The sequence below is a fragment of the Nuphar pumila genome, chromosome 10 (genome assembly GCF_984573655.1).
Source record: "Nuphar pumila chromosome 10, dmNupPumi1.hap1.1, whole genome shotgun sequence".
In the NCBI taxonomy this organism is placed as follows: Eukaryota; Viridiplantae; Streptophyta; class Magnoliopsida; order Nymphaeales; family Nymphaeaceae; genus Nuphar; species Nuphar pumila.
Window position 1 is genome coordinate 107,008,904 of NC_143258.1, and position 25,651 is coordinate 107,034,554.

At 38.1% G+C, this 25,651-nt stretch overlaps 1 protein-coding gene and 1 pseudogene across 2 annotated transcripts; both read right to left on the reverse strand.

Annotated features, from left to right (window-relative positions):
• Positions 1 to 1,394: 1,394 nt before the first annotated feature.
• Positions 1,395 to 12,197, reverse strand: LOC149827809 (flowering locus K homology domain-like). Its single transcript, XM_090018254.1, has 7 exons — positions 12,062 to 12,197; positions 10,381 to 10,680; positions 7,286 to 7,529; positions 5,131 to 5,279; positions 4,663 to 4,932; positions 4,350 to 4,544; positions 1,395 to 1,802 (listed from the first exon to the last, which is right to left on the reverse strand). The coding sequence occupies exons 2-6, from the start codon at positions 10,663 to 10,665 to the stop codon at positions 4,371 to 4,373; spliced, it is 1,122 nt and encodes a 373-aa protein (XP_089874380.1). The 5' UTR covers positions 10,666 to 10,680; positions 12,062 to 12,197; the 3' UTR covers positions 1,395 to 1,802; positions 4,350 to 4,370.
• Positions 12,198 to 18,687: 6,490 nt separating this feature from the next.
• LOC149827810 (light-induced protein, chloroplastic-like) lies at positions 18,688 to 22,972 on the reverse strand (annotated as a pseudogene). Its single transcript, XR_016434571.1, has 3 exons — positions 22,505 to 22,972; positions 22,203 to 22,398; positions 18,688 to 19,158 (listed from the first exon to the last, which is right to left on the reverse strand). The product of XR_016434571.1 is annotated as a light-induced protein, chloroplastic-like (transcript).
• Between the last annotated feature and the right edge of the window lie 2,679 nt (positions 22,973 to 25,651).

Sequence of the window (25,651 nt, forward strand, 5' to 3'; positions counted from 1 at the left end):
AGCCTATTTTGTAAGGCAAAATTTAAAAAAAAAAACCAAAAAATGGACCGAAATGACCCTAGGTGTGGTCAACGCACCCAGGATCAGGTTGACTGCACCCAGTGCCACACCCGCACCCAAACCCGCGTCGATGCGGGTGCGGCACCCTGCTAGCTGAATCCCTGTGACATAGAATAAAATCTAGAAAGAGATGGAGATCTTTCTGCTTCTTCTCAGTTCTATGCCTTTGTCAACATCTGTCAACAACACATCGTAGGAACACTGAAGAAATGCATAAAAAATCAATATGAAATGTCATATGAAAGGTCGACGGGGCGGCAGAGTCACCATGGTCAGCGGCAGACGAAGAGGAGGAGCCACCGTTTTGCTGCTGAAGGGATGCCCCCTCTTGGCGCCGAAGGCGGTGGTGCCACCACCCATCAATCCAGCGGAGCCCTTACAGAGAGAGAGAGAGAGAGAGAGAGAGAGAGAGAGAGAGAGAGAGAGAGAGAGAGACGCATCGACTGGCGAACGTTTGTATGCTTTCGTTGTTCTCAACGGGATTTCCGTCCGAATCCCGCTGAGAGCAGTGCATCAAACATGCTCTAAGGATATCACAGCAGAACCTGGTTTTCCAGACTCGGCAGAGGCTGGATAAACGTGACCACTTCTCTCCAAGAGGTCAGGGAAAAGCTGGAGAAAGCAAATTTGGACAAACAGCTTTTGACCAAATGCAAACACAGATCAGCAGATTTTGGATGCACACATGGCTTTCAAACTCAAGATCCACCAAGTTCATTGGCATGAAACACCAGGTTTTCCTTTGCCAATCAGGGAGTACACCCAACTTCGGCCTCAAAGCAAAGGACGCTACCTATGGGTTTCGGACTTGGAAACTTCCCGGAACCCCTGTGAGCACTGGCCAGCAGATTTACCACAAGATAGGGTGGACGAAGCTGCTCGGCTTGGCCCAGAAATTGAGCTCGGTGAGCCAAGCTACAAGCCGGATCATTTAGGTAAATGAGTCTAGCACAAACATGGCAAGCTCAGCTCACATAGGCTCATTTTATATATATATATATATATATATATATATATATATATATATATATATATATATATATATATATATATATATATATATATATATATATATATATATATATATATTATCAACCTTTAAAAGAACACTTACAAACAATTTTTTAGAAAATGAGCCAGCTCATGATTGGCTTGTAAAGCTCGGCTTGGCACGAGCTCATGAGCCAAGCCCGAACAGCCCAAGCTCAGCTGGTTCAACTTGTTTACCAGCCCTACCACAAGAATGACAATAAAACAATGGAAGCCATGAAAGACCAGCATAACACAATCAGACTGCAACAGTCACTGAGTTTTATGATGTCAACAAACATAAGTGGAAAAAGAAAGGAATTAGAGCAGAGCATTTTGAAAAATCATAACTTCAAACAAAATGTCTAGTGTACACAAATTGTAAGAACTCCATGAATATGCTAATCTAAAAAGAAGGGAATATGTTAACCCAAACATTTGCCTATAGCAACACAATCCTCTGCAAAAGCTATCAGGTCCTAGTGTTTAGTCAGGATCAAAAGCATGTGTCTGCAATTAAAGGGCCACACCCTTGCCTAGAATCCATAATTGGCGCCACAGACAGAACCATAACCTCCAGCATGAATATTAGCAGGCCCAGGATTGGAAGGAGGTGAAGAGTACATGGGACCGGGTGCGGGATACGAATTGTATGTGTGATCAGCAGGATTGAGCTGGTTCTGTGTTGCTACTGAAGCTTCGGCCATGAAATTCTGCAAACATAATGTATTATCTTCGAGAAAGAAGTTAAAAGAACCATATCTAACAATAAGAATATTGAGGGGATCATGAAAGAGCCACATAAGTTCTCCACACATGCTGGAGTACTGAACCCATGATGTGTGTGTGTGTGTGTGTGTGTGTGTGCAAACGTGCACATAAAAGAGAGCGAGAGAGAGTTGCAACCATGATCCACAACTCATACTGATCCATAAGATCTAGGAAAGTATGGGATTGTCTGCAACGTGTGTGTGAAGGATGGTACTCCCCCTAAACGGTCCACCCACCAGTCACTTTTAAAAATCATACATAAACATGTTTTTCGGCAAACGGATGTGATCTCCATGATCGAAAACCTACAAATAGGCTCTTGGATCAAACTTTTTTTGTGTTCGTAGGATTTTATAATGTAAAAAAATTCAAAAAATTCAGAACCATTGATTTTTATATCCATTTAAAATTCTATCTATACATAAAAAAAACTTGACTCAAGAGTTGGTCCAAGTTTTCAAGCATGGGGATCACATCCATATGATGCTAATTTTGAAGGTGAGGACAAGTGGGTGGACCATTTAGGTGGAGGACCTCTCTCTCTCTCTCTCTCTCTCTCTCTCTCTCTCTCTCTCTCTCTGCGTAGCTGCTCAACCCTTAGGAGCGCAGCTACGAGTGGAACTCGATTGGCCGTCCATCACAGGCATGATGGACAGCCACAAAAAAAAAGTGGAAAAATGCAAAAAACATGTATTTTTCCGCTTTTTGACATTTAGCGGTGGTTTCAGACCACCACTAAATGTCGAAAACGCGCAAAAATGTGCATTTTGCAAGTTTTTGCAGGGGCCATCCATCAAGGCCTGTTTGCGCTGGTAGCTGCACACCTAAGGATTGCCCAGCTACCACTTTTATATATATATATATATATATATATATATATATATATATATATATATAGAGAGAGAGAGAGAGAGAGAGAGAGAGAGAGAACTGGTTCCTCCTAACCGTCCATCCACAAGGTGTCGATGGTACTAGTTTTAAATTTTTCCAAGCCATGTTTGATAAATCAGACCCACAAATATTTTCAGCGTGATCCATTTGCTAGGAATAGACTGTTAGATCATGCTTTTTTACCAAAAAATATGATTTTATGAGTTTTAAAATTTAAAACAAAAAAATACTGAACGATTGATTTTTGAATCCTTGTAAAAGTCGGATCACACGTCATAATCAGCTGATTCAAAAGCCCATTTATTATTCTTTAATAGTCTAGTACAGTACAGTCTAATGGAAACTGACTTCAGAACTTCAATATATGTATCACTTGGAGGTTAGCACATCCAACCTTCAAATCTAATGCACTCGTTTTCTAAGATTCTTGATTGTTCTTCTGTGACAGATATTACTCTCATCCAAGAAGTAGTTGTGCATGTAGGTGCAGCAAAGAGGTTATACAGTGAAGAAACCTGTAGTTTTAATATGGAATTCCTTTTTTGTTATAATAATGATGATTCCACCGCCTCTAGAGTATCTCCTGAACCATGATCTAACTCATGCAATTCTTGATTATATGGAGCCAATAAATTTCAAAACATTCTTCCAATTGATTCAATTCTTCCCAACCCCCACCCTGCCCTCTCTTCTTGATCAACATACAGGACAAGCCCCTACCTTGATGATACAGAAGTAGAAAAGCATAGCTGACAGCCAACCCCTTTTAACCAAACGAAAATCAATGAGGATATGACAAGTTGTGCCAATCTTCCCTCTATATACAGCAGACAAAACTAATCTATTGGGTTCTGCCATGATCAGTGAGTGAAGATAAAAAGTATGTGTCACGAACAGCCCTCTATTTGGCAAAGGGCTCACCTCAACAGTTGGGACTGACCATTCAATTTGACCCAAATCAAGCACCTAGGTACTGAGTTAGGACTAGCCAACCGGCAACCGCCAATCACAAACCACTTGAAGCCAATTCCCAAATGGGGACCACATAACTGAAGTTAAACAGCCAATGAAATTGGTCATCCAAATTTATCTTTCAAATAGTTCTTGGCAAAACAAACAAAACATCATGTATAGTGATCCCGAATTCCTTGTATACCAAGCCAGTAGCAGCACTGTTAGCTTTTAAGAAGCTTAAGGCACACTCTTGCTGAAAAGTACATAGGGGAGCTAATTTTGTTCCAACACAAAATCTGTGAACTTATAGAATCACACTTACTTTCATCCTGAGAAGTATTCCACAATATTGGGTTCAGCTGTTTCTTAATAATAATATGAGCAACTTTTCTGTATCAGAGTATTAATTGGTAATGATACGGGTTTCCACTTTCCAATCAGGACATTGAGCCATAAAAAAGAAAATTTTGAACCAGCACAACACCTAAAACGTTCCTCACTGAAACTAATCCCACTCATGAATTGGTCCACAATCAAAATCAAGGTTTCAAATGTGAGAGCATGAAAATATTGCATAAAATTAAAATTAAAAAACTCAAGAAACAACATAAAGCTTAAAAAGAGCATATGGGAGACATTCGTGCCTGTATCAACTGTTGAGCGGTTCAAACTTGTGTGGCAGATCCATGAATTTCAACAGTCATCTCTCCTGGAACACCTCTAGTTTCTTGTATAGCAATGGTGGCTCCACTAGCACGACGTATATAACTAATACTTGAGCCAGCAGCTCCAATTACAGCATCAGCATATGATAACGGAATTTGCATATGCTGGGTGACCTGCACACAGAACATATCTGAATATCAAACTTATATACAGTGTTGGTTCATTTTAACATCCAAACATCTCCTGATTTTCATTACAGAATGCAAATGAACAAAGACATAAAGCAACTACCTGGGTGATTACTGGCTGTGGCGGCTGTGAGTTTGGCACTTGATGATTGGGTACCTCTCTTCCATATGCAGACAAAGCCTGGTGAGGCTGTTTGTCAACATTGTGAAGGTCAGATGGTGGATAATAGCTATCTAGCTGTTGCATGGGAGGCATGTACTGAGGATTATTCCCAAAGTCTGATCCACCAGCACCTGGAAATGGATCACCTTGAGAGTGACCCCAGGATTGATGTGGCATATTCTGTTCCAAATGTGGATTTTGTACTGACATCTATAAAAATGAAGAGAAAATATATGTCAATCACAACTAATTGCTTCCCAACTATTAAAATGTAAAGCATGTAACAGCAGAATAGTGCAACAATAGCATGCCATAAATTTAAGCAAACAAACTCAATCACTTAGATTGACGTTGTTTGGTCCAATTTCCTTGGAATTATGCTTCATGATAACAAGATTAAGCACTTGCATTTGTTTCAAATAGTGGTATCACACTCTTATCAACCACGAACTTCCTCAACTGTGATGCAATCAATTCAACTGCTTTATGCACACTGATGGGTTGCCCTCGTATCTCAACAACTCTATCATCTGCTAAAGCACAAAGCGGAAGGTCCTCTGCTGACAGTAAAAAAAAAACAAAAAGAGAGAAGGGGGAAAGGTCAAAGAAATACAAGAAACTAGTCTGATGTCAGACAAAAGAAAAACTACCCAGTAGAAGGAAAGCAATGTTTGGTAGATTCGCAGTTGATCGATCAAATAAATTAACACATCAACCTTTAAGAGTGAACAACTATTCTGCATAAACAGCTGGAGTTTGTTTTTTAACAGTTCACATAACCACCTCTTTGAGTACCTAATTATAACTAAACACTTTCCAGTTTCCACACATGGTAGAGCATAATTGCATATTATACTAATCAGTATCATCAATAAGCACTTATGTTCCAAGTTTGGTATTAGCCTTCCTATCATTAATCTTAGGTTTGTTTCAACAAAAGGTAAACCAATCTCTAAGTTAATCTACTTTCTTAAGGTGATCGGATCTATTATGCACTGAAAACATGAATCTGAGGAATGATGACACTAAGGATGAACTTGCCCCAGCTGAGAAGGAAAAAAGGACATAAAGATTGCGAAAAGAATGATGGGAAAATGGCAATATAGTGAAAATGTTGTAGTGAAAAATGTGTTATATTATAAAAGCAGACAAAGATTCCTTGTTAGAAGTTCAGAGAACAAAATTCAGGAAGATGATATTGCATTGAGAACAGTATGAAAATAGGATGCATCCGATTAGGTGAAAGAAAGAAGACTTAAAGACTGTCGTAATGAGCATAATAAACAATCTTAGTTTCATACTGTGTATGGTAAGAGCATAACATACTGTACTTGAGGACATTGCACCAGGTATGTTTGCATGATGTTTAGGCTTTTAGCTTATCACCCATTGGTGCAGGACTGACAACCCATCAGTCCTTGAGTAACAAACACAAAAGAGTGGTTGAACATGTGCTCACTGTTAGTAAAGATCAGATCCTGGCTTCAGCAGCAGAGCATGCCAGAGCCACAAAGTTCATGGCACAAGCACATGGAAAAGCAACATAACTCCCATCTAAGATTATGTCATCCTGATTTTCAATGAATTTTCAGTTAGGAATAGGTTCAGACAGGGATAGGTAGGGCTCAGCCAACCAGAACGAGGACCAGGAACCCAGACCAAGGCCAGTAAGTATATATGGAGTCACAGCAGAGCCTGACGCAAAGCTTCCATGCTACACTATATAAAGAACCATAATTATAGTTATTAATACCTAAGTCCACATAAAAAACTATATTGGTTCACTGACTAAGTCATTTAATAGTCGCACTAGCTATAAACTCAAAAGACATGCACCACTGACCCCTTGAAAAAGTCAAAATCTCATAACTTGCAGGCGGTCCCTCTGGTTGTGCTAAATACAAATATAGAGTAGGAAAGGCAAATCTACCAACCAAAACCATGATTTGTAATATTGCTGGCAAGCAGTAGAAATTACATATTAGCTCACTGAAAATTTGTTGTGTAGCTAAATACTAGGAGATCAATGAATTTCTAGCACTCTTGAGCAAGAAATTGAACAGATGAGAGCTAAATTTACAAACACTGTCTAAAGAGATTTAGGGCATGTTCGGTTGGATCACATAAGATTCACTTTCTCATTTGAATGAGAAAGTAAATCTCATTTGTATAAGCAGCCGAACATAAAAAGTAAGCTGTGAGAGTGAATCTCATTTGCCTTTTCAAATGAGATTCACTTTCTAATTTGCTTGAGATTCTGAATCACATGAGACCCCATGTGATTCTGAATCATGTTTTGAAAGGAGCAGCCGAACGTACCCTTAGTAAAATAAGTGAGAATCTCTCAACAATATTAAATGACAGCATTCTAATACATACCTACTAGATTTAACAAATCTGATCTAAAAATACAATGAGCAACCCAAAAAAATCCACCATACATTAAATTGAATTACTGAAAAATGAAAAGTGTACAAAAGGATGAAAGAGAAATACCATTCAATAGATTTTCAGGGTAAAATCATACAATATAACATATAAAACTTCTAAAGAAAACCTGTACCAAGAACACAGATTGTGCAATTAGATTCCTCCTGGATGGACTTTACTGTAGCCCCCTGCCTCCCAATCAGGCTTCCAGCTTGTGTAGCAGCCACCAGCAGTCGTGTTGAAATCATCTCACCTGAACTTGATAGAGCTTTGCCAGACTCACCGTCTAAACCATCAACAATATGTTTGTGAACCCTGAGAAGACCATCCATTGCAGGAGAAATTAGAGCATCCTGCTCCTCTGCTGAAATCATTACCTTCAAGAAGTATATGTAATATCCATAAGATTGCACTTGAGAGAATTTTTTCATATGGCCACTTCACTAAATATAAATGTATACTCTTCATAGGGTGATTCCTCTTACATTGACATTGTTAGAGAAACTAAGAGAAAAGATATTTAACTATTTTATAATACAAAATCATTTGGTGCAACAGTGATTCAGCAACAAATTTGCATACAAGAAACTGAATCTCTTTGCTACATTTCTAACACATGACCAGGATACATGTATTGAAAGAGGGTTTCAACATGTTTTTTACACATAAATACACACAAATATGCATTAATCAACAAACATTCTTTAAGTTTTTTCTAATCTTGGCAATTCTTGAAATTCCACAATGGTGCCTTTTATTAGTTCACAACATATGCCTAAACTAAAGTTTAAGCCCAATTGAATTCGTTTTACAATAAAAATTTTGGCCACTCATACAAACTTGAAACTGGATCCACCCTTACTGAAATTGGATTTGGTTTGGATCTAAATATGGACCCCATTCATAATGGGCCTATGACTAACTAAGTCCCTTTGGATCCAAACCACTTTACCATTAGAAGTCTAGAACTATCTTGAGTCTGTCCTAAATAATGTATGTGCACATATACTTATAAGTTGCATCCAAGTACCTTTTATTTTTTTGAGTTGTTTTGAATGACTTAAATCCAAACAACCATTTATTATGGGTTTTTTTACATTTTCTGTTGTTTATAACAAAGAAAACATAAATACATCCAAACAGGCCCAAAGCTCTTTGCTTTTTTTTCTGCTTTAAGTAATTATGAAAATCTTGTTACTTTGCCTTATCAATAGCTCATGACTGCCAAATGAAACACAAGTAGGTCAAGGGCCTCAAGGTAATTTTTGAGCCAATGCCTATCAAGGCAATGCTTCAAGCAGTTATACTGTTAAGCAATCACAAGCAACAAGCACCGCTCTAAATATCACATATTGATTGTATCAGCGATCCACAAATCAAAGTCAAACAAATATTTGAGTGTTCATTGAAGACTAGCTATGAAAATATTCAACCCAAAAAGACATCCAACAAATGAGGAGCTTTACAATCTTCACAGAAGTTTTAAAAAAAAAAAGTATAATATCAACATATCTGTTTCAATAGGCATGGATAAATAAATAGTAACATAAACATCCAACTTCAAAAGCATTTTTTCACCACCATTTTTCTTTCCTTGAACTCCTCCATTTCTTCTTGAAAATAAGTTCATGTACTCCCCCCAGATTCAAGTGTCTAAATCAAAAAAATCCTAGTGGGCATATGAATGTCCCTGATCATGTTCATACTTCAACTGTATCCTGTTAACATCAAGAATCATAGTAAACTCTGCTTGCATGTTATGTGCTTACACTTCAATCCTCTAGACAATTTGATCTCATGAACTCCATGAAATCCTTTATTAGGAACATATCACATTACTGGAGCAACATATAGATCTAGAGGGCTTGTACCACGATATTTCATGTCATTGGTTTGCAAAATGTTCAAGCAATATTTCCAGGGCATGTTTGGTTCATAGAATCAATTAATCTCTAAATCTTAACACTTAAGCTCATAATATCACTTGCCCCATAAGGATTTGAGATGCTCAAACTGGCATCCTTACAAGGCATGCATCTAAATCATATTTGTTCAAAATTTTCAAGAAAAACATATTACATAGCGTGTCTATGTTTGTTGCAAAACTTAGGTTAAGGGAACTATTTGAATGATTAATGTTTATTTCCTTTTATATATGCAAACTAGTAGAGGAGAAACTTATTTCTTTAACAGTTTAACATCGAATCTAGGCAAACCAGGATAACAACTTACTTAATCTTATGTTAAGCTTGGAGAGAAATAGTTTAGTTAATTAAGTGCAGGAGAGAAATAGTTTAGTTAATTAAGTGCACCCACATAAAATTAGTTAACTAGCATATTAACTTACTTGCCAAATCGTAGAGTATCTTGATATGGTTAAAGTGAATGTCTTGCACTCCGTTGCTTCTACACTGGAGGAATGCTCAAATCAGTTCAGTACCAGAAGTTCACGGAACCTGCAAACATCCATTTCCATTACTCTCATGAAGTCCATTGTCAATGGATGGTTGATTGTTTATTTTACATGGAATCTTCTCTCCTATTCGTTATATGGAAATAGCCACCGCCTTATAAAAAGAACATACTTGACCATGATAACCAACCATCTTTTTCCATAGTCCAAGTTACAAGATGAGATCAATATGAGTGCTTGGAGCAGGCAACATGAAAATGGTGATTAAAGAATTGAAAAAAAATAGTGCATTAACCCATAGAAACTTGTGTGCATAGAATCATATTATTGGCCAAGCTACATATCAGAAAAGCTAAACCCTATACAGTGAAAAGGTAATATAAGACTCAGAGCAAATGGCTTAAAGTTATGGAACTCCAAATGATGAATAGCCTCTTGAGACACCAGCAGCGGACACAGAAGGCACTTTGAGGTTATATTAACATAATCAATCAGGATCACCAAGAAAGAAGTAAACCTAACAATCATCAACTCTCTAGGAACTTTTACACAGGGTTTATTTCTGTCATGTAACTGCTTTTTGTCACAACAAAGACTTCTAAGCGAGAAACATCTAACTCTCTCCAATCTCACTTTCCAGATAATGTCATCTTATCATTATCAAGAGACCTATATTAAGAAGATGGCGAGGAGAGCTAAGATAAAAGGTATTATAGGTGCTCATCAAAGAATAGCTACGGTAGGAACTAATACAGCACTTTTTTTTATCAACTAAACAGGAATTAAAAAAATTAGGAGGAGCAATAGAAACTTACAACTCTTTCTGGGGCACTAGGAACACTGTCAAGAATCTTAATGCGTGCCCTTGTCTCCTCACACATCCTCTTAATGAACTCTCCTTTTCTACCTATAATACTACCAACTTTCTGTGCAGGAACCAACAAGCGGAAGACACTCTCCCCTGGGCATCCAGGCCACCTCTTATCCCCACCTCCTCCAACACCTACCTCATCATCACGTCCCCTTTTTTTATGAGATAGTGTATCCCCAGCCACTCCGCTCGCTTCTTGATCAACAAATGTTTCAGCAGATGAAGCCATAGTATTTTTTATTGCCTAAAAAGCAGTAAAAGACAATTTCATAAGCCAAATTTGAAACCAGAAACATGCTACGAGCAAGCACCCGTAGACAATGAAAAAGAAAACTGACACAGCGTGCAACATCAAGAGCCAATAAGTGTGTCACAGCCATAAGAAGATGAGTGTCACCCTTCACGTCAATCATCCACCATTATTGAATAAAGAGGGGAAAACAGAATGATGATTTCAAGTGATAACAAAAAATGGTGAAAATGCAGTTACTATAGTTTATTGAGAATGAGCAGTGAACACATTGAGATATTGTAGCACTTTGTTAAGGAGAAATTCCGAGAGGAGTCTACTTCAAATAACCTCTTATTGAAAAACATATGGGGTCTACCAAATGGTTTAGTACTAAAAGATAAAGATAGCATACTATATTTTCCCACACACATATGCTTCCTCTACTATTTGCTCTTTTAATTTCTTTTTATTGTTTTCCTCGCAGAATATCTCGGTTGATAGTTCCTTTCATCAAGGGATAGAGTTTTCTTTAATTCAACCTTAACAAGACTAAAGGAAGCCATACTATCTGCCCAACCGAATGCCTAAAAACCATTGCAAATGCAAACCTCACTAAACATTGACCTTGTTAAACCGTACACAATGAAAGAAATGTGAAGAAAATACAAAGAAAAAAGATCACCGATACCAAAAAGGAAAAAATATGGTATTGACGCATTCTAATAAGTAACAACTATTAAAAAAATGTGGGCAAAAGTGAAACATTTCTAAGCCATAGCAATACAAAAATTTGGGACAAAAAAAAATGGTTCTCATCTTGTTTGCAGTAGGTTACAATAATAGTTGACTATATTACAAAGAGTATTACAGGACCAAACGTGTAACACAAACAAAAAACAATCATTGCTCTAAAATCCAATAGTTCCTCTCATTTTTCATTTTCTTTCCAACAGAAGAACTCGTCTAGAAGATGGTCGATGTTGCGTACGTATTTGCATAAAACGACATCAAATTTCTTAACCAAAAGCAACCAACGGCTACCCACGTGTTGATCAACAGTAAGCACGACAAGCGATAATCAAGGATCCTGAGGGCAAACCTATTTTCTGATAAAAAAAACAGATTTCCTTCAAAAACACTCTAAATACACAAACCAAACCACAGAAACCTCAATCGAATCGCAAAATTAGGGCCAAAAAAGTAGATGAAAACATGGTTTTAGATATATTATGCATTAAAGCGTAATAAACAAAATCCAAAACCGTGTACAACACGGCCAATTCGTATCAAATGCAAAGTAAGAGAGAACGAAATAAAAATAGTAGAAATTCCGAAATACCAAAGAGAGAGGTAGTGAAATGGGGATAAATAGAGAGTGGGAACATCCACTTACTGCACTTAGAGAGAAGGAGAATCTTTGTTGGTGATGGTAGCGGCGATACTGCCAGACAGCGCAGCGTGAGCTATGGAAGTGTGCAAAAGATTTTGAGAGAGAGACGATGATAGATTTTCAAGGGTTTAGAGAGAGATAGTTTCTTTTTAGAGAGAGAGAGAGAGAGAGAGAGAGAGAGAGAGAGAAGTTAGGGCTTGTGGGTTGAGTGCTCCTCGCGCTTTTGACTCCCACAGTCTTGAGCTATTTAGCTTAAGGCGCCATCGCCATCACCAATCAAAGGCGTAGCCCACGGTTGGGAATGCAAACGAAGGGAAGAGATTGCGGTTTGGGACTTCGGGTAAGTACTGAATCCGGGTTGGATCTACTACTGGGTTTAGAGTAGGGATGGTCCGATCCACGGGTTTGGATATATTATGGACCCAAACGTGTCCATGTTGACTCCATTGAAGCATAAATTGTGAGCTGAGACATGAACCAATTTGATGACCTGGAGGGGTATTGCACTATTACTTGACCAAGAATTGACAGTTCCAACACCTCAGGTGGCCCAAGTGGCAGTGGGTATGTGGAGAAGGTGCCGACCTTTTCGTCTCACGTTCAACTTTCACCGGGTGAACAAATGCCTTCAACTGGTAGCCTATGATCTCTGACAAATATCGTGAGATTTTAAAAAAAATCTTACAATAATATGGTGAGAATTTGCTTGAAAGTTTAAAACCTTAATTTCTGGCAAGATTTTCGAACCATGACAATATCGTGAAATTTATGTTTTCAGTAAATATAAATGTGTTTTATTTATATTTTCTTATAAAAAATATTTTTTATATTTTTTAATTTATTTTTTATTGCCAAAAAAAATAAGAGATTTTGCTGTTTTAAACTTTTGTCACTATGAGGCTATATAAGGGTTTGGTTGTTGATGACCCCACTCAAGGTTTACTTCACAGAGGAGCAGACCCATCAAGTGATTGGGTTAGTGTTACTCGTCACCAAAAAAAGTAAAAAGCACAAAGAATTGATGGTTCTAAGTAAAAGAAACTAGGTTAGGTTAGATTTATTGAAAATACCATTTTCTAGGTTGGTGGTGAACGAGCCAAAGGAGCTGACCTAGAGGTATTCAAGCTTTGGTGAGGTTCGTAATGAGTTGAACCGGTATGATTTTGTGCTCAGTGCGAGCTCAAGCTAAGCTAAGCTAAACGAGTTGAGCTCAAGCAAGCTCATTTTACTAAAAAGTCAATTTTTTCAATAGTATTTGAACTTAGTTGTTTGGCTCAAAATTAATAATTTTTTTAATCAAGTTTTTTGGCAAAATAACCTTTTCTTTACTTAAGTTTTTGAGAAATAGATTTTAAGAGAAAGTTCACTTATGAAATATGTTTAGTCTTACATTGATTTTTTTTTAGGAACCCATTTTAGGAACTTCATGGGTTTAAAATATGTAAAGTTGCATTTGACGGCAAGGCTTTTTTGGGGCTTATCAATTGAACTTTGGACTTTGAAACTTGGATTTGGATTGGGTTGGTTTGGTTTGATCTCGACCTTAGTTTTACTTTGACTAATCTTTTTGTTACTTATTTTGGACAATTTTGTATCTCATAAAATCTCTATAAAAGCTTTTACTTTATCAAATAGTTTAGTGTTTGACCTCGGCAGTTCAAAGTCATTTTTTACATTTTCAGGTTGCACTGCCTAATCTTATTAGTTAGCCTCAACGTCTTTGGCATGTTGGGGATGCAAGTGAGAGCATAAAGCTTGTTTGGGTGGCCGTTTGAGGCCATAAATTGGTGTATGATTCATGTTTGGGTCTTGCATGCCACCCATTTGGCTTTTATGGGCCAATGCAAATGGGTGGCATTCGACCAACGAGTTTCAGCTCTCCTCTTCTTATTCTTTTTTGTGCTTTTTCTTCTAAATATATTCCTTTCTTTGCCTTCTCTTTTAAGCTGTGAAGGGTAACCCTCTCTTGATGGATATAAAGTGCAGACTTGATTGTATTCTAGAAACGAGGTTGTATCCAACCCTATTGCACTTGTGTTCCCTCGGTGGGCAACTCTTGCTTTTAAATTAAAACACTTCATTGCTAAGCAGCTCAAAGTTTTTTTGTCTCACCCATTGCAAGAAAATTCCAAAATTGTTTGATGGTGCTGCAGTGCATGATGAAAAATATGCTTAAAATAGCTTTTTTAATGGGCTAACGAGTCGAGCAGAGCAGAGCTGAACACCTATTATTTGGGAAGCAGATCAGGTCATGCTGAGCATGAGCTTTTTTGTTTGTATTTTGAAAAGTTAAAAAGTCAACAAAAACAGTTATATGCTATGAGGCATTCATCCAAAATGCAATGTTGGCATGATCTAAAAAGCTCATGTTCAGCATGACCTGATCTGCTTTCTATTATTTGTGTTCCGCTTGTCGAGCCCATTTCATTGGTTCAAACAAGGCATGATCCAAACCATGTACGACTCGACCCCTTTCCAAGCCTTACCATTTTTCGAGCCTTATTGGACACCAATATGTTTGAAATGGATCAATGCATATTTATGTTGAATCCAAGTGAACTTGGTTATATAGATTGCTGCCCTTCTTTGAAAGGACAATATCATATAGGGTCCATATGGTTATTTAGCTAATCCAAGTTTAGGACTTTGGATTCTGGGTATTGAGTGGCTCAATCATGACCATTGGATTAGATATTTGTCTCACTGTCTTCATCCTCTCCTATCGATATGATATACTCATCATCATCAATATTATATGATTTTTTACTATTAACATAATCAATTATACCATTAATTGATTGTTTGGTTTTATAAACTAAATCAAAATTCATCCTATCTATCGCTTCATTTGCTTTCATGCATGCAACATTACTGTATTTTAAATATTCAAGATTAACCATCAAAATATCACATCCTCGAAATGTAGTGCTAAATTACACAGGAGTCGTCATAAGGGGAGAAGAACATTGTAAAGGATTCTATAGGAAAAAAGAGTTCTTTCCATACACAAATGAAAAGTAGCCAAATGAACAAAAATGGGTTTATATATGATTTTGAAATTCCAAAAAAAAATAAAGAAACTGGCATAGTATTCACCCCAAACATATGTGATGTTTTGGCAAAAATGGCATATTTGTCAGATAATTTGCATATATGTAGAGATAAACACATATATGTCATAAGTTTGCCAATATTTGCAATGTTGTGACGTTCAACTTAATGAAAAGTTCACAAATATTTTTATGTGAACTTAGTGAGGTATATGCGGAGTAAGCATGATATTTGCGATGTTTGGACGTTTAGTTTAACAAGAGGTTCACACATTTTTTTATGCAAACTTTGTGAGGTATATGCAGAGTAAGTAGAACATTTGCGATGTATAGACATTCAATTTAACATGAGGTTCACATATTTTTTTATGCGAACTTCATGAGGTATATGCAAAGTAAGTAGGATATTTACGATCTTGTGACGTTCAGTTTAACAAGAGGTTCACATATTTTTTATGCAAACTTCATGAGGTATATGCAAAGTAAGTAGGATATTTACGATCTTGTGACGTTCAGTTTAACAAGAGGTTCACATATTTTTTATGCAAACTTCATGAGGTATATGCAAAGTAAGTAGGATATTTACGATCTTGTGACGTTCAGTTTAACAAGAGGTTCACATATTTTTTATGCAAACTTCATGAGGTATATGTGGATTAAGTAGGATATTTGTGTTGTTTGGATGTTTAGTTTAACAGGGGGTTCATACTTTTTTTATATGAACTTCATGAGTTATATGCAGAGTAAGTAGGATATTTGTGATGTTGCGACGTTCAGTTTAATTAAAGGTTCACATATTTTTTATGCGAGCTTTGTGAGGTATATGCAGAGTAAGTAGGATATTTGTGATGTTTGAATGTTTAGTTTAAAAGGAGGTTCACACATTTTTTATGCGAATTTCATGAGGTATATGCAGAATAAGTATGATATTTGTGATGTTGCGATGTTCAGTTCAATAGGAGGTTTGCACATTTTTTATGCAAACTTCATGAGGTATATGCGAAGTAAGTAGGATATTTGTGATGTTTCGACGTTTAGTTTAACAAGAGGTTCACATATTTTTTATGTGAGGTTTGTATTATATATAAGAACTTAATAAGATATTCGCACAATTTTGAGGTTTCAGTTTAACTGAATATTCACAAATATATTTATGTGAGCTTCATGAGGTTCACATAAGAAAATGTGTGATTCTACATTTAAGTAAGAGTTTGTAATAGCCGATGAGCGGAGCGATATATCATAAGAACTCTGTCAGTCTCATACATGCGAAGGGTAAAAGGGTCCTAATGAAGTTGGGTTATTTACAATTTTGGACATGAAGAAAATAACAAAACTTTTGGAGCATTTCTAAAAATGTCATTTTTGCCGGTACGGTCATTTTTCGTTTATAATATGCAACAGAGTATATCTTTAACTTTATGATCCTAGCCAAGTTAAGCTCTTTTTTTTTTCTTGACAACATAGAGAAACCACTGTTATGATATGGACCGAGACTTTCGGCATTTGCGGTTTAAAACTCTCAGAATACTTCTTCCTGCCCACCGAGGATAGTATACTGTTAGATTTGACCTTACAGTAAGGGACACACCAACACCCTGGGTGTCAAACTCAAAATGTCCTTCAACTTGAATGTCTTATGTGCAGCCATCTAGCCAAGTGCATGGATCCCTTATGGGTAAATTAAAGAGCTCTTATTCACCCATCTAGCCAGGTTCACAGAGCCCTTGTGGGTAAGTTAAGGAGCTCCTATCTAAGCTTACCCCATTGAATATGACAAGCTCACAAAATAGGATAATTGATCCGAACACTAAGCCTCAACTAGCTAATTAGCATGTTCTCAGTAGCTTGGTTCATTTATCATGATGGAGAATAAGTTGCCTCTGCCTTGATGAAGTGTCAGGACAAGCTCAGAAGTAGTCAAGGTAGGAGGCATGCCTTAAAATGGCATACTTTTTGTTGGTGATATCAGATCAGAAGGATTCAAGATTCATTCAAAAGTTTGCTTAGAGTATTATATGGCAATAAGGGGTTGGAACTGGGGATGATTAGAATATAAAAGTTTCAATGTTTGGGGGTCAAATTCCAATATTAATTTATATAATTTTGTTTTGGTAAATTTCGGGTTTTAATCGTTTTGGTTAACTAGTTAGCTTTTTATTAAGTGCCTTCAAGGAGAAATCGGAGATTTTTTTTTTAAAAATGCAAGTTCTTTGCGTGAATAGGAGCTTGATGTTGTAAATATGGATGTATTTGAGATTTATTTCACTAGTTTTTAGAATTTCCTTTGAGGTTCTTTTCCTTGTAGGCACATGCCCGAGATGACCAGTGATATCAATGGATCAGATTGGGTCAAATATCCAACTCAATGTGAATATGTTTAGTCTGATTCAGTAGATCAAATCACATCCTATTAGTAAGCAAAATCTGATTATGTCAGATTCAATGACATCTACATCTGAACCGAATGCAATCCGTTTACATTCTTAGAGTTTCCGCAATCTTCTGTTACCGATCCTCGAGACTATGTCCATTAATAAGTCACTTTACATAATTCAACATGGGACCAACCTGATCACAATGGTTCTTGGATCCACAAAAGTGAGTCCAAGAAGATAATATGGTTAGGTGTGGGCTCCACAGGTTTGTTGGCCCTTGACTTGGCTTTGGTGCTTACAAACCAGACATGATCACCCAAGAGACCAATTAAAATCCAATAGGCATATCTATATCTCTTCAAAGAATGACATCTTCCTTGTCAAAATGTATCTCTTCAACATGCAAAAAAGAAACTAGCTTCCTTGTCAAAATGAGTTCATACCTCCCTATCTACTATCTAGGGAAGCATTTTCCCTCCAAAGTGACCCTGAAAGAAGCTTCCCTTGTGTGGAAGTGTAACAAACTCCTGCTTAGTCTGTCACATTGACACGTTACTTAAGGCCCACATTTAGAGAGACACTAACATGTACGAACATTTTTTTAATAAGTTGTAACAATTTTTAGTTGCATCGCAATAAAATTTTCATCTTAATATATTAAAAGTCAAAAAAATAGCTTTTTATAATAAAAAATTAACAAATTTGTGTCCTCATGTCCTACTTTTCAAAAAACTCATGAACTCGCATCACAAACTCGTGTCACATGTCTGGTCTTAATCGTGTCTTTGTAACATAGCTTTAGTCAATAGAGTTGCATACTGAATATGGGGGTTTGGCGTAGTGGGATGGGCCAAGGCAGCTAGGCAGGCAGTCTAGATTCAAATCCCATGGCCGTCATCCCTTCTACAAGTCGACGCCTGGGAACAAAGGGTAAGCCCATGGAGTTTTATGCAACTAGGACCGTGATCGTAAGTACAACAGGCAGAGCCAGTGTGGCTAGGTCTCTGATCCTGGGTACAGTTTCTGGGTGTAAATATAAAAAAAATAAATAATGGAGGGCAACATCAAAAACTCACTCATATAATTCCAGTAGAAAATGCAAACAAACGTGATACTTGAGGTAAGCATATACATGTTGACAAGCAGTTCAGGCCTCCATACTGAGTTACAACCCCCCCCCCCCCCCCCCCAAATCATTAATTTAACAAACTCTGTGCACTGTTGAAAGAGGACACAAACAGGTAGGCTATAAGTATACATCACTACGAAGTGCACACATTTAACAATTTTATGATTATAATTAACGATCATCAACAACAAAAGACGTGCCAAAATGCAAGCACAGAGCCTGTGGAATGATCTTTTTCTCACTTGAGGAGAGAACTGCCTCTATCAGCACAAAGACACAGCGCCCATCCTCCATTGAGATCCTCAGCTCATGGACCAAATAGGCTGTGAGCAACCGTGACTGAGCCCTCTCAGAAGTGATCGGGAATTTCAATGGCGGCTGATCGGTGATCCTTTTGGCAACTGATCAGGCAGCATCTTGCACCGAAGTGATCAACCCTTTCAATGGCGAAAGGTCGATGTTACGCCCCAAACTTGCCACTCTTTCCGGTATCGCGATTGAATCAGTGAGTTGGGGTGTTCCAATCACACCTTCAAACTTTATCTGTGGACAGCAAGCACAAGATAAACAGAGTAAGAGCCTTTGACGTGCATCACTACCAACAGCAAGCACAAGATAGACAGAGTAAGAGCCTTTGACGTGCATCACTGCCAAGGGCAAGCAATTCAACTAGCTTTGTTCTCGACAAAGTATACTGTCTCCTATGCCTTTATCTTTTCTTTGTAACTCTGCTGTCATTAGTATTTTTCTGTTCATAGACTATGATGAAGATGAGCAAAGCATAAGTTCTACCTAATGAAAAATCTAGAGATGCAAGTTCTAACTTAAAGGACATTTTGTGGTAAGAAACGAGAATTAGATCAATGAAGATCTTTCTCTTGATTTTCGGTCACCTTTCCATGAGCATCATTGGTTCCTTCACATTGTCCTTATTGTTTTGATGGACAACTGAATATTGTCCCACATCTTTATGGGAGGGAAGAGAGCAGATCAAGTCATACTGTACATAACTTGTTATGAAAACCACAAAAGAAACGAAGCAAACCACAAGATAAAGAGAAGAAAAGGATAAGAGAATACTGGAGATTTATGTGGTTCGGCACTCAGGTTAGGTCCATGGGCAAAAGAGCGAAAATCCACCAGCAAGATGTGAGAAAATACAATGACAAGATACAGAGCTCTCAAAACCCTAATCCCCAATACAGCCGAAAACTCTCATACCCAACTCTCAAAGGAGGTGGCTATATATATGACGAAAGGCATGAAACCCTAACCAGTACAAAAGAAAAAATTACAAAACTGAACAGGTCCATTACCCGGGGGCTCCACCCCCGCACTCCCGAAGAAGTTTAATATGGGCTTCAGTCTCGAGCCTAACGGCCCGATCTTTCTACTACCACCACAAACCTCATTGAAAATTCTCATTATACGGTCACCAAAATATTTTCTGAATCGAGTCATGGATCGGAGCGGGTCCAGAATTCAAGACACCCACAACATAACTGATTCCTCAGTTATATTCAATGCTCAGAGCACTCAATTGATGGAGATGTGTATGGACCCAATTCTCACGGTTCCCAAGTGAAATGTGTGGTTCTCAAGTGAGATGTACAGCGGGAATTGAATATAACAGAAGAGTCTGTTATATACAATATGACCTGAACTGCTCTCCAGAGGAAGGGGTCTCATTCCCTGTTGTGCTCTGACTTCAGTTCCCCTCCGAGTTAAGGAAACTTAATGGAACCCAATGTTCAATCATAATAGGGCACAACACTAAATCAGAAAGAGACTTTTTGGTTTTCTTGCATGCAGAGGGGGACATAACACTAAAGAAGACACAATGTTCTCTTTCTAAAGGACGGATGGGTTTTGACTGTTCGGTGGAGAATTTGTGGATCCTCTCAATCTATTTCTTGAAGTTAAGGGTTTGGTTGTATAGTCTTTGTAGGTAAGAACCACCGCCTTGTAAGCAGTCGTATTTTCTCCAGTCTTAGTTTATTGTTGTCCCATGGAAACAGGCTTAAGTTGAATCAGATAAATCTTGTGCCCTATATTTCATTATTTTTACTCTTTCCTTTGAGGTTTGAGTTACAAGTAAAGCACATATTAAAGAAGCAAGGGTTGCACATGTTTCTCATAATTAGTATCAGAATCCTAAGATCATGAAATCCCTATTGGCTCAGCATTTGTAGTCTTGTTCATTGTAGTTCCTTTCAAGTTCAAGATCCTCAAGTTTGACAGATTAAAACTTTCAACTAGGAAAATGAAGATGCATGTAATGTTGGTGAAAGATGAATGCATGGTGGCCTTAGAAAAGCGACAACGAACTTGACAAAATGCCCAAAGAGTATGTTATGCAAACCACAAGATAGAGAGAAGAAAGAAAACAAGGGAAGACACAAAATTTACGTGGTTCGGCACTCAGGCTCAAGTAGATGGGCGAAAGGAGGAGTAAAATCCACTAGCAAAATATGAGGAAATACAAAGGCAAGACATAGAGCTCTCAAAACCCTAATCTCTAATACACCCAAAACTCTCGTACCCAACTCTCAAACTGAGGCGGCTATATATATGACGAAGGGCATAAAAACCTAGCCGGTACAAAAAGGGGAAATTACAAAACTAGACAGCTCGATCCATCTGCTACCACCACAAACCCCATTGAAAATTCCCGGTCACCAAAATATTTTCGGATCGGGTCATGAATCGGGGTGGTTCAGAATTCAAGACACCCACAACAGAGTAATTTTAAGATATGAATTAGTTGGCCATGGCGAACATAATTTTCATCTTCTAAATTGGATCTATCCAATGTTTCCTCAAAATCATGAATGAAAAGTTTGTAAAAGAAGTGAAAAAGCACACATAAAAGTAAATAACTTTCTAACACAATTTTTTCTTCTTTTTTCTTTTTTTGTGTGTTTTGACGGCTCCATAGTCTGAAAATGGCTAAAGGATCTGTTTCAAATCAACTGAATAGATATAATGAGCTACTGATGTATGGCTTCTGCTCTGCTATTGCACTTCTATTAGAAAGTTCAACTTCCAACCAATATGTGGCTTCTACACTACTAAAAGTATACATACTCCAACATCAAGGAGCCAAAGCAAGCCAACTTTTGGTTAAGCTACAAACGCCCCTGAGTTTGATGGTCGGCCTACACCTTATTGAGATTGCCATTCTCACAAGAAGGCGGCAAGAGGGAATGCCTGCCTAAGGTGATGGGTACACAAAGTCACTATCTGTCTTGAAGAATTAGAAGGGGCAGAGCTTCTTCCATCTCCTTGTACTTCACTCAGATATGAACAACAGGCAGATCAATGGATGTAGAGGCGCAGATTGAGAGTTTTTGAGGGGATGAATATCTGGAATGAGGAAGTAGAAGGAAAAATAGTGTTCCCTCACTCACTCAAACAAAGATTAGAAACACATGCTTTCCGAACAAAGAGAAAGAAGATGCAGAAATCAACAGAGCCGAAGGAACTCTTACAGTCCTAGTACGGTACTACCAACTTCAAATGAGAGAGAATATTGAGTCATTTACTATATATGGGCAAGAATTACTAGATTGATTCGGCGGGTTTACCTGCACGCGCTTGGGGCTTCGGATCTCAAACTTGGCGTTGGTGCTCAAGGAAGTGGTGGCCAGCGGCCCCAAGAAGAGAACCGAATTCTCTACCGTGAAGTTGCGGGAGACGATCGTCTGCGATATCGCCGCCACCTTCACCAGCGGCAGCGTTCCGGTCGCCAACAAGGGGAACAATTCCGAGAAGGAGGTGTAACTGCAAACAGGAAACAGAGGAACCCACACTCAAATTTCCCAACGCTGGAGGTGTTGGATGGATAGAAATGAGGGAAAGCAAGCTGTGATTCGTTTCCGCTTCTTGCGCGAGGATCCACTTGCCGTCGAGGAGGGTGAGGGCTTCGGTGGGGGCGGGCGTGGGGTTCTGGCCTCAAGCCTGGTGATGAGCTACACGACCTCCGCTCTCGTCTCGCTGCTCGCCCTCAGCCCCAGTTCCGTCCCGTAGAGGGAATCGACGAGCGCACGGTTCAGCTGCGCGACCTCCACCGGATCCTCCTCCACCGCCGTCACAGCCGTGCCGCCGGCGTCAGCGGCAGCCACAAACCGGCCCCATAGCTTCACCTTCTGCTTATTATTTTTGGTGAGTGATAAGGAGGGCCGGCAAGCGGAGAAGTTGGTGGCGGAGGGGCGGAACCCCATGAAGGTCGCCACCGATCGACGGCCCGCTGGATGAGCTGCAGCGGCGGGAGCTGGGAAGATGGGTCGGATGGAAGAGGGCGAAGAAGTCAAGCTCCCCCATTCTTCAAGCCAAAACGTAGCCTTTGCTGAAATTGTTTTTGGGGTTTCGAGTTTTCCAATCGATCACTTGAGCTTTAAAATTGTACAAGTATGCAAATAAGGAATTCAGGATGCTTTCAAAAATTCAGTCTTCGGAGACGCCTTTTTTCATCGAAACCTGTGAGAGCAATTCTCATTAGGCATGTACTAAATTGTATGCCTGCTAGCTTTGTTTCATTGCCTGCCAAATAAGGTTGAAAAGAGAATAGAAAAATATTCAAATTCTTTCTTTGAATGGCGATGCTACCTTCAAAATCATAAATAAAAATTAATTACATTCCCGATGGATAGAGGTGGGTTGGGCATTCGTAGGCTATCGTTTCTAAATACTGCTTTGTTATGTAAATGGTGGCGGCATCTTGCCACCAAAGAGATTCCTGGTTCCAATTTCTTAAAATAAAAGTACAGATTGGTGGGATCACATTCAGCTTGGTCTTTGAATTCGACATGGAAAAAGGGTTTGCAAGTGTGGAAATCAATAGTTAAGGCCTTTGAAACTTTCTAAAAGGGGCTGGTCAATACTGATTACCGAGTTAAATGGGAGTTTAGCAAAGATTTGTTTTTTTTTTGTTGTTGTTTCCTGTTATATGGCATGCAATGAAGATGTTATGTTTTAGCTCCCAGATAAAACTATTTGGTTTAGAGGACCTTCGCCTACAGCATCGTTTTTTGCTTTGGTGTTGCTAGCCGGAAAGATAAAACACTCAAGACCAACTGCTGATGATGATTGAAATTTATTTAGCTAACAGATGCTGTCTATGAGAAAATATCATTGAAACTATTGAACATTTGCTCTGGCTCTACCCCTTTTTTCAAGATTTTTTTTTCCTGGTGTTGCCGGATGTTAAATTGGAGCCAACTCAGATCTCCTGCTTCAGGCAATTAATAATTGGGCTTACGTCTATTAGGTTCTCATGTAATTGGAAGAAAGTCTGGAGGTGGTGGTTTATATCTGCTTGGTGGAGAGTTTGGGAAAAAAGAAACAACATAATTTTTAGAGGAAAGAAGAAACCTACCAAGTCAATTATGTTGTTTATCCAAATTGACTTGTTTTGCGCTGCGAAGCTTAATTTGAAGGGCTTGAATCTCTCCTGGCTAGGCGACCAGCAAATTGAGTCTTTGGGGCGTCATGGTGTCTTGGGGGAAGCTCAACCAGTATAATTTCACACACTGTTTTGTAAACTTTTTTTGTTGTTTCATTAGTCTGATGATGACTCGTCATCAGGATAATATCTATATTTCCTTCTTACTGATATTTAATAAATCTTATTCTTCTTCAAAAACAGAAAAAACAATTATCTACATTGTCATTATTCTTTGGGCTTGTAAACCCATGTTTTTTCATGAAAAAACATGATCCAAAAGCTGGTTTCCAGCATTTGGACCATGTTGAATCTATCTGTAAAGTCCAATTGAGTAGACAGGAGACACACCTGTCATTTTTAGCACATTCAAAGGTATTTTAGTCTATTTTTAATTTTATTTGTCATTTTAATAAGGTTGAATCCATCTATTATAATATATGTATATATAAAGAGAGAGAACTGCTCTCATGCATAAACTATCCCTATGAACGACTTTGCTTATTGTGCATCAGCCGGTTCACCTTTGGTGGTAGTTTTTATGCCTAGGTTATTGCTGATTGTCATTTTTATTGGTGCTTACAACCATGCAAAAGCCAATTAAAGTGTCAGAATTTTGACAATTATAATCATATATTTTGCAGCATTTTCTGATAAATTGCTTAAATGGAGAAAAGTGATACGTGGGCTTACAAAGCCGCATTATGTTAGTCAAAGGGTTACAACGATTTCATAAATCTTGTTTATTGGGATTTTCACGGCATAAGAAAAAGAAAATCCCGGGATATTGTAAAAAAATTTGTTTTGATCAGGAAAATCTTGGTTCATTAAAAAATATAATAAACTAAAATTATTATTATAATAAAACTATTTAAACAATATTGGTTATTTGGGTGAGATGAATTGAAGTATAGCAAAAAAAAGCCAAAAATAACTAGCCCTACCTGATCTTTTTCAAAAACAAATCTCATATGGGAGGTGGAGAGGAGTCCTCTCCCTCTTATACAAAGACGATAATTAAATTTATCACATCTTTTTGTTTGGTTGTTTTGTTTATTTATTGGAAAAAAATGTGACAAATTGAAAATATCGGCAATATTTGTGACTATGGTTACAGCTAGGGTCGTTCTTCAAAAAAGTGAGAAAATGAAGAAAACAGACACAATGCCATACGAATCTTTTGTAGCCCAAAATGACAGTTTTTCGCTTTTCCAAAGTGATTATATTTGGCTTTTGCAGGCCTACAAATGCTCCATCATCTGGTAGAGGCAGCTCACGAATGTCACCAAGCTAATGGGACGTCACGGCTTCAAGTTCAAGTCCCTTGCCACAAGGCAAGCTGGATGCACTCCCTGGTGAGCAAGGGAACCTGGGGTTTTGACACTAACAAGCTCATGAGTGAGTAAAGTGGTTTTTTCTCCAATCATTAAAAAAAATCTATACTTAGCTTTTACCAGGTTTCTTGAATCTGCCCTGAACCAATCCAGAGTATTGAATGCTAAAGAGTAAGTGCAACATTTAGAACTCATAGTAGGCTGAACTCTTGAGGCTTAGAAGAAAGACCATGGGCATAAGGTAAGTCCCAAGTTAATG

Bases quoted from the DNA above. Each gene is read 5' to 3' on its own strand.
- LOC149827809 (XM_090018254.1), bottom strand. From the start codon at position 10,665: ATGGCTTCATCTGCTGAAACATTTGTTGATCAAGAAGCGAGCGGAGTG. The intron at 7,530-10,380 runs GTAAGTTTCTAT...TACTTCTTGAAG, and splicing joins CTAGTGCCCCAGAAAGAGTT to GTAATGATTTCAGCAGAGGA. The intron at 4,933-5,130 runs GCAAGTGCTTAA...TCATTTTTATAG, and splicing joins TACCACTATTTGAAACAAAT to ATGTCAGTACAAAATCCACA.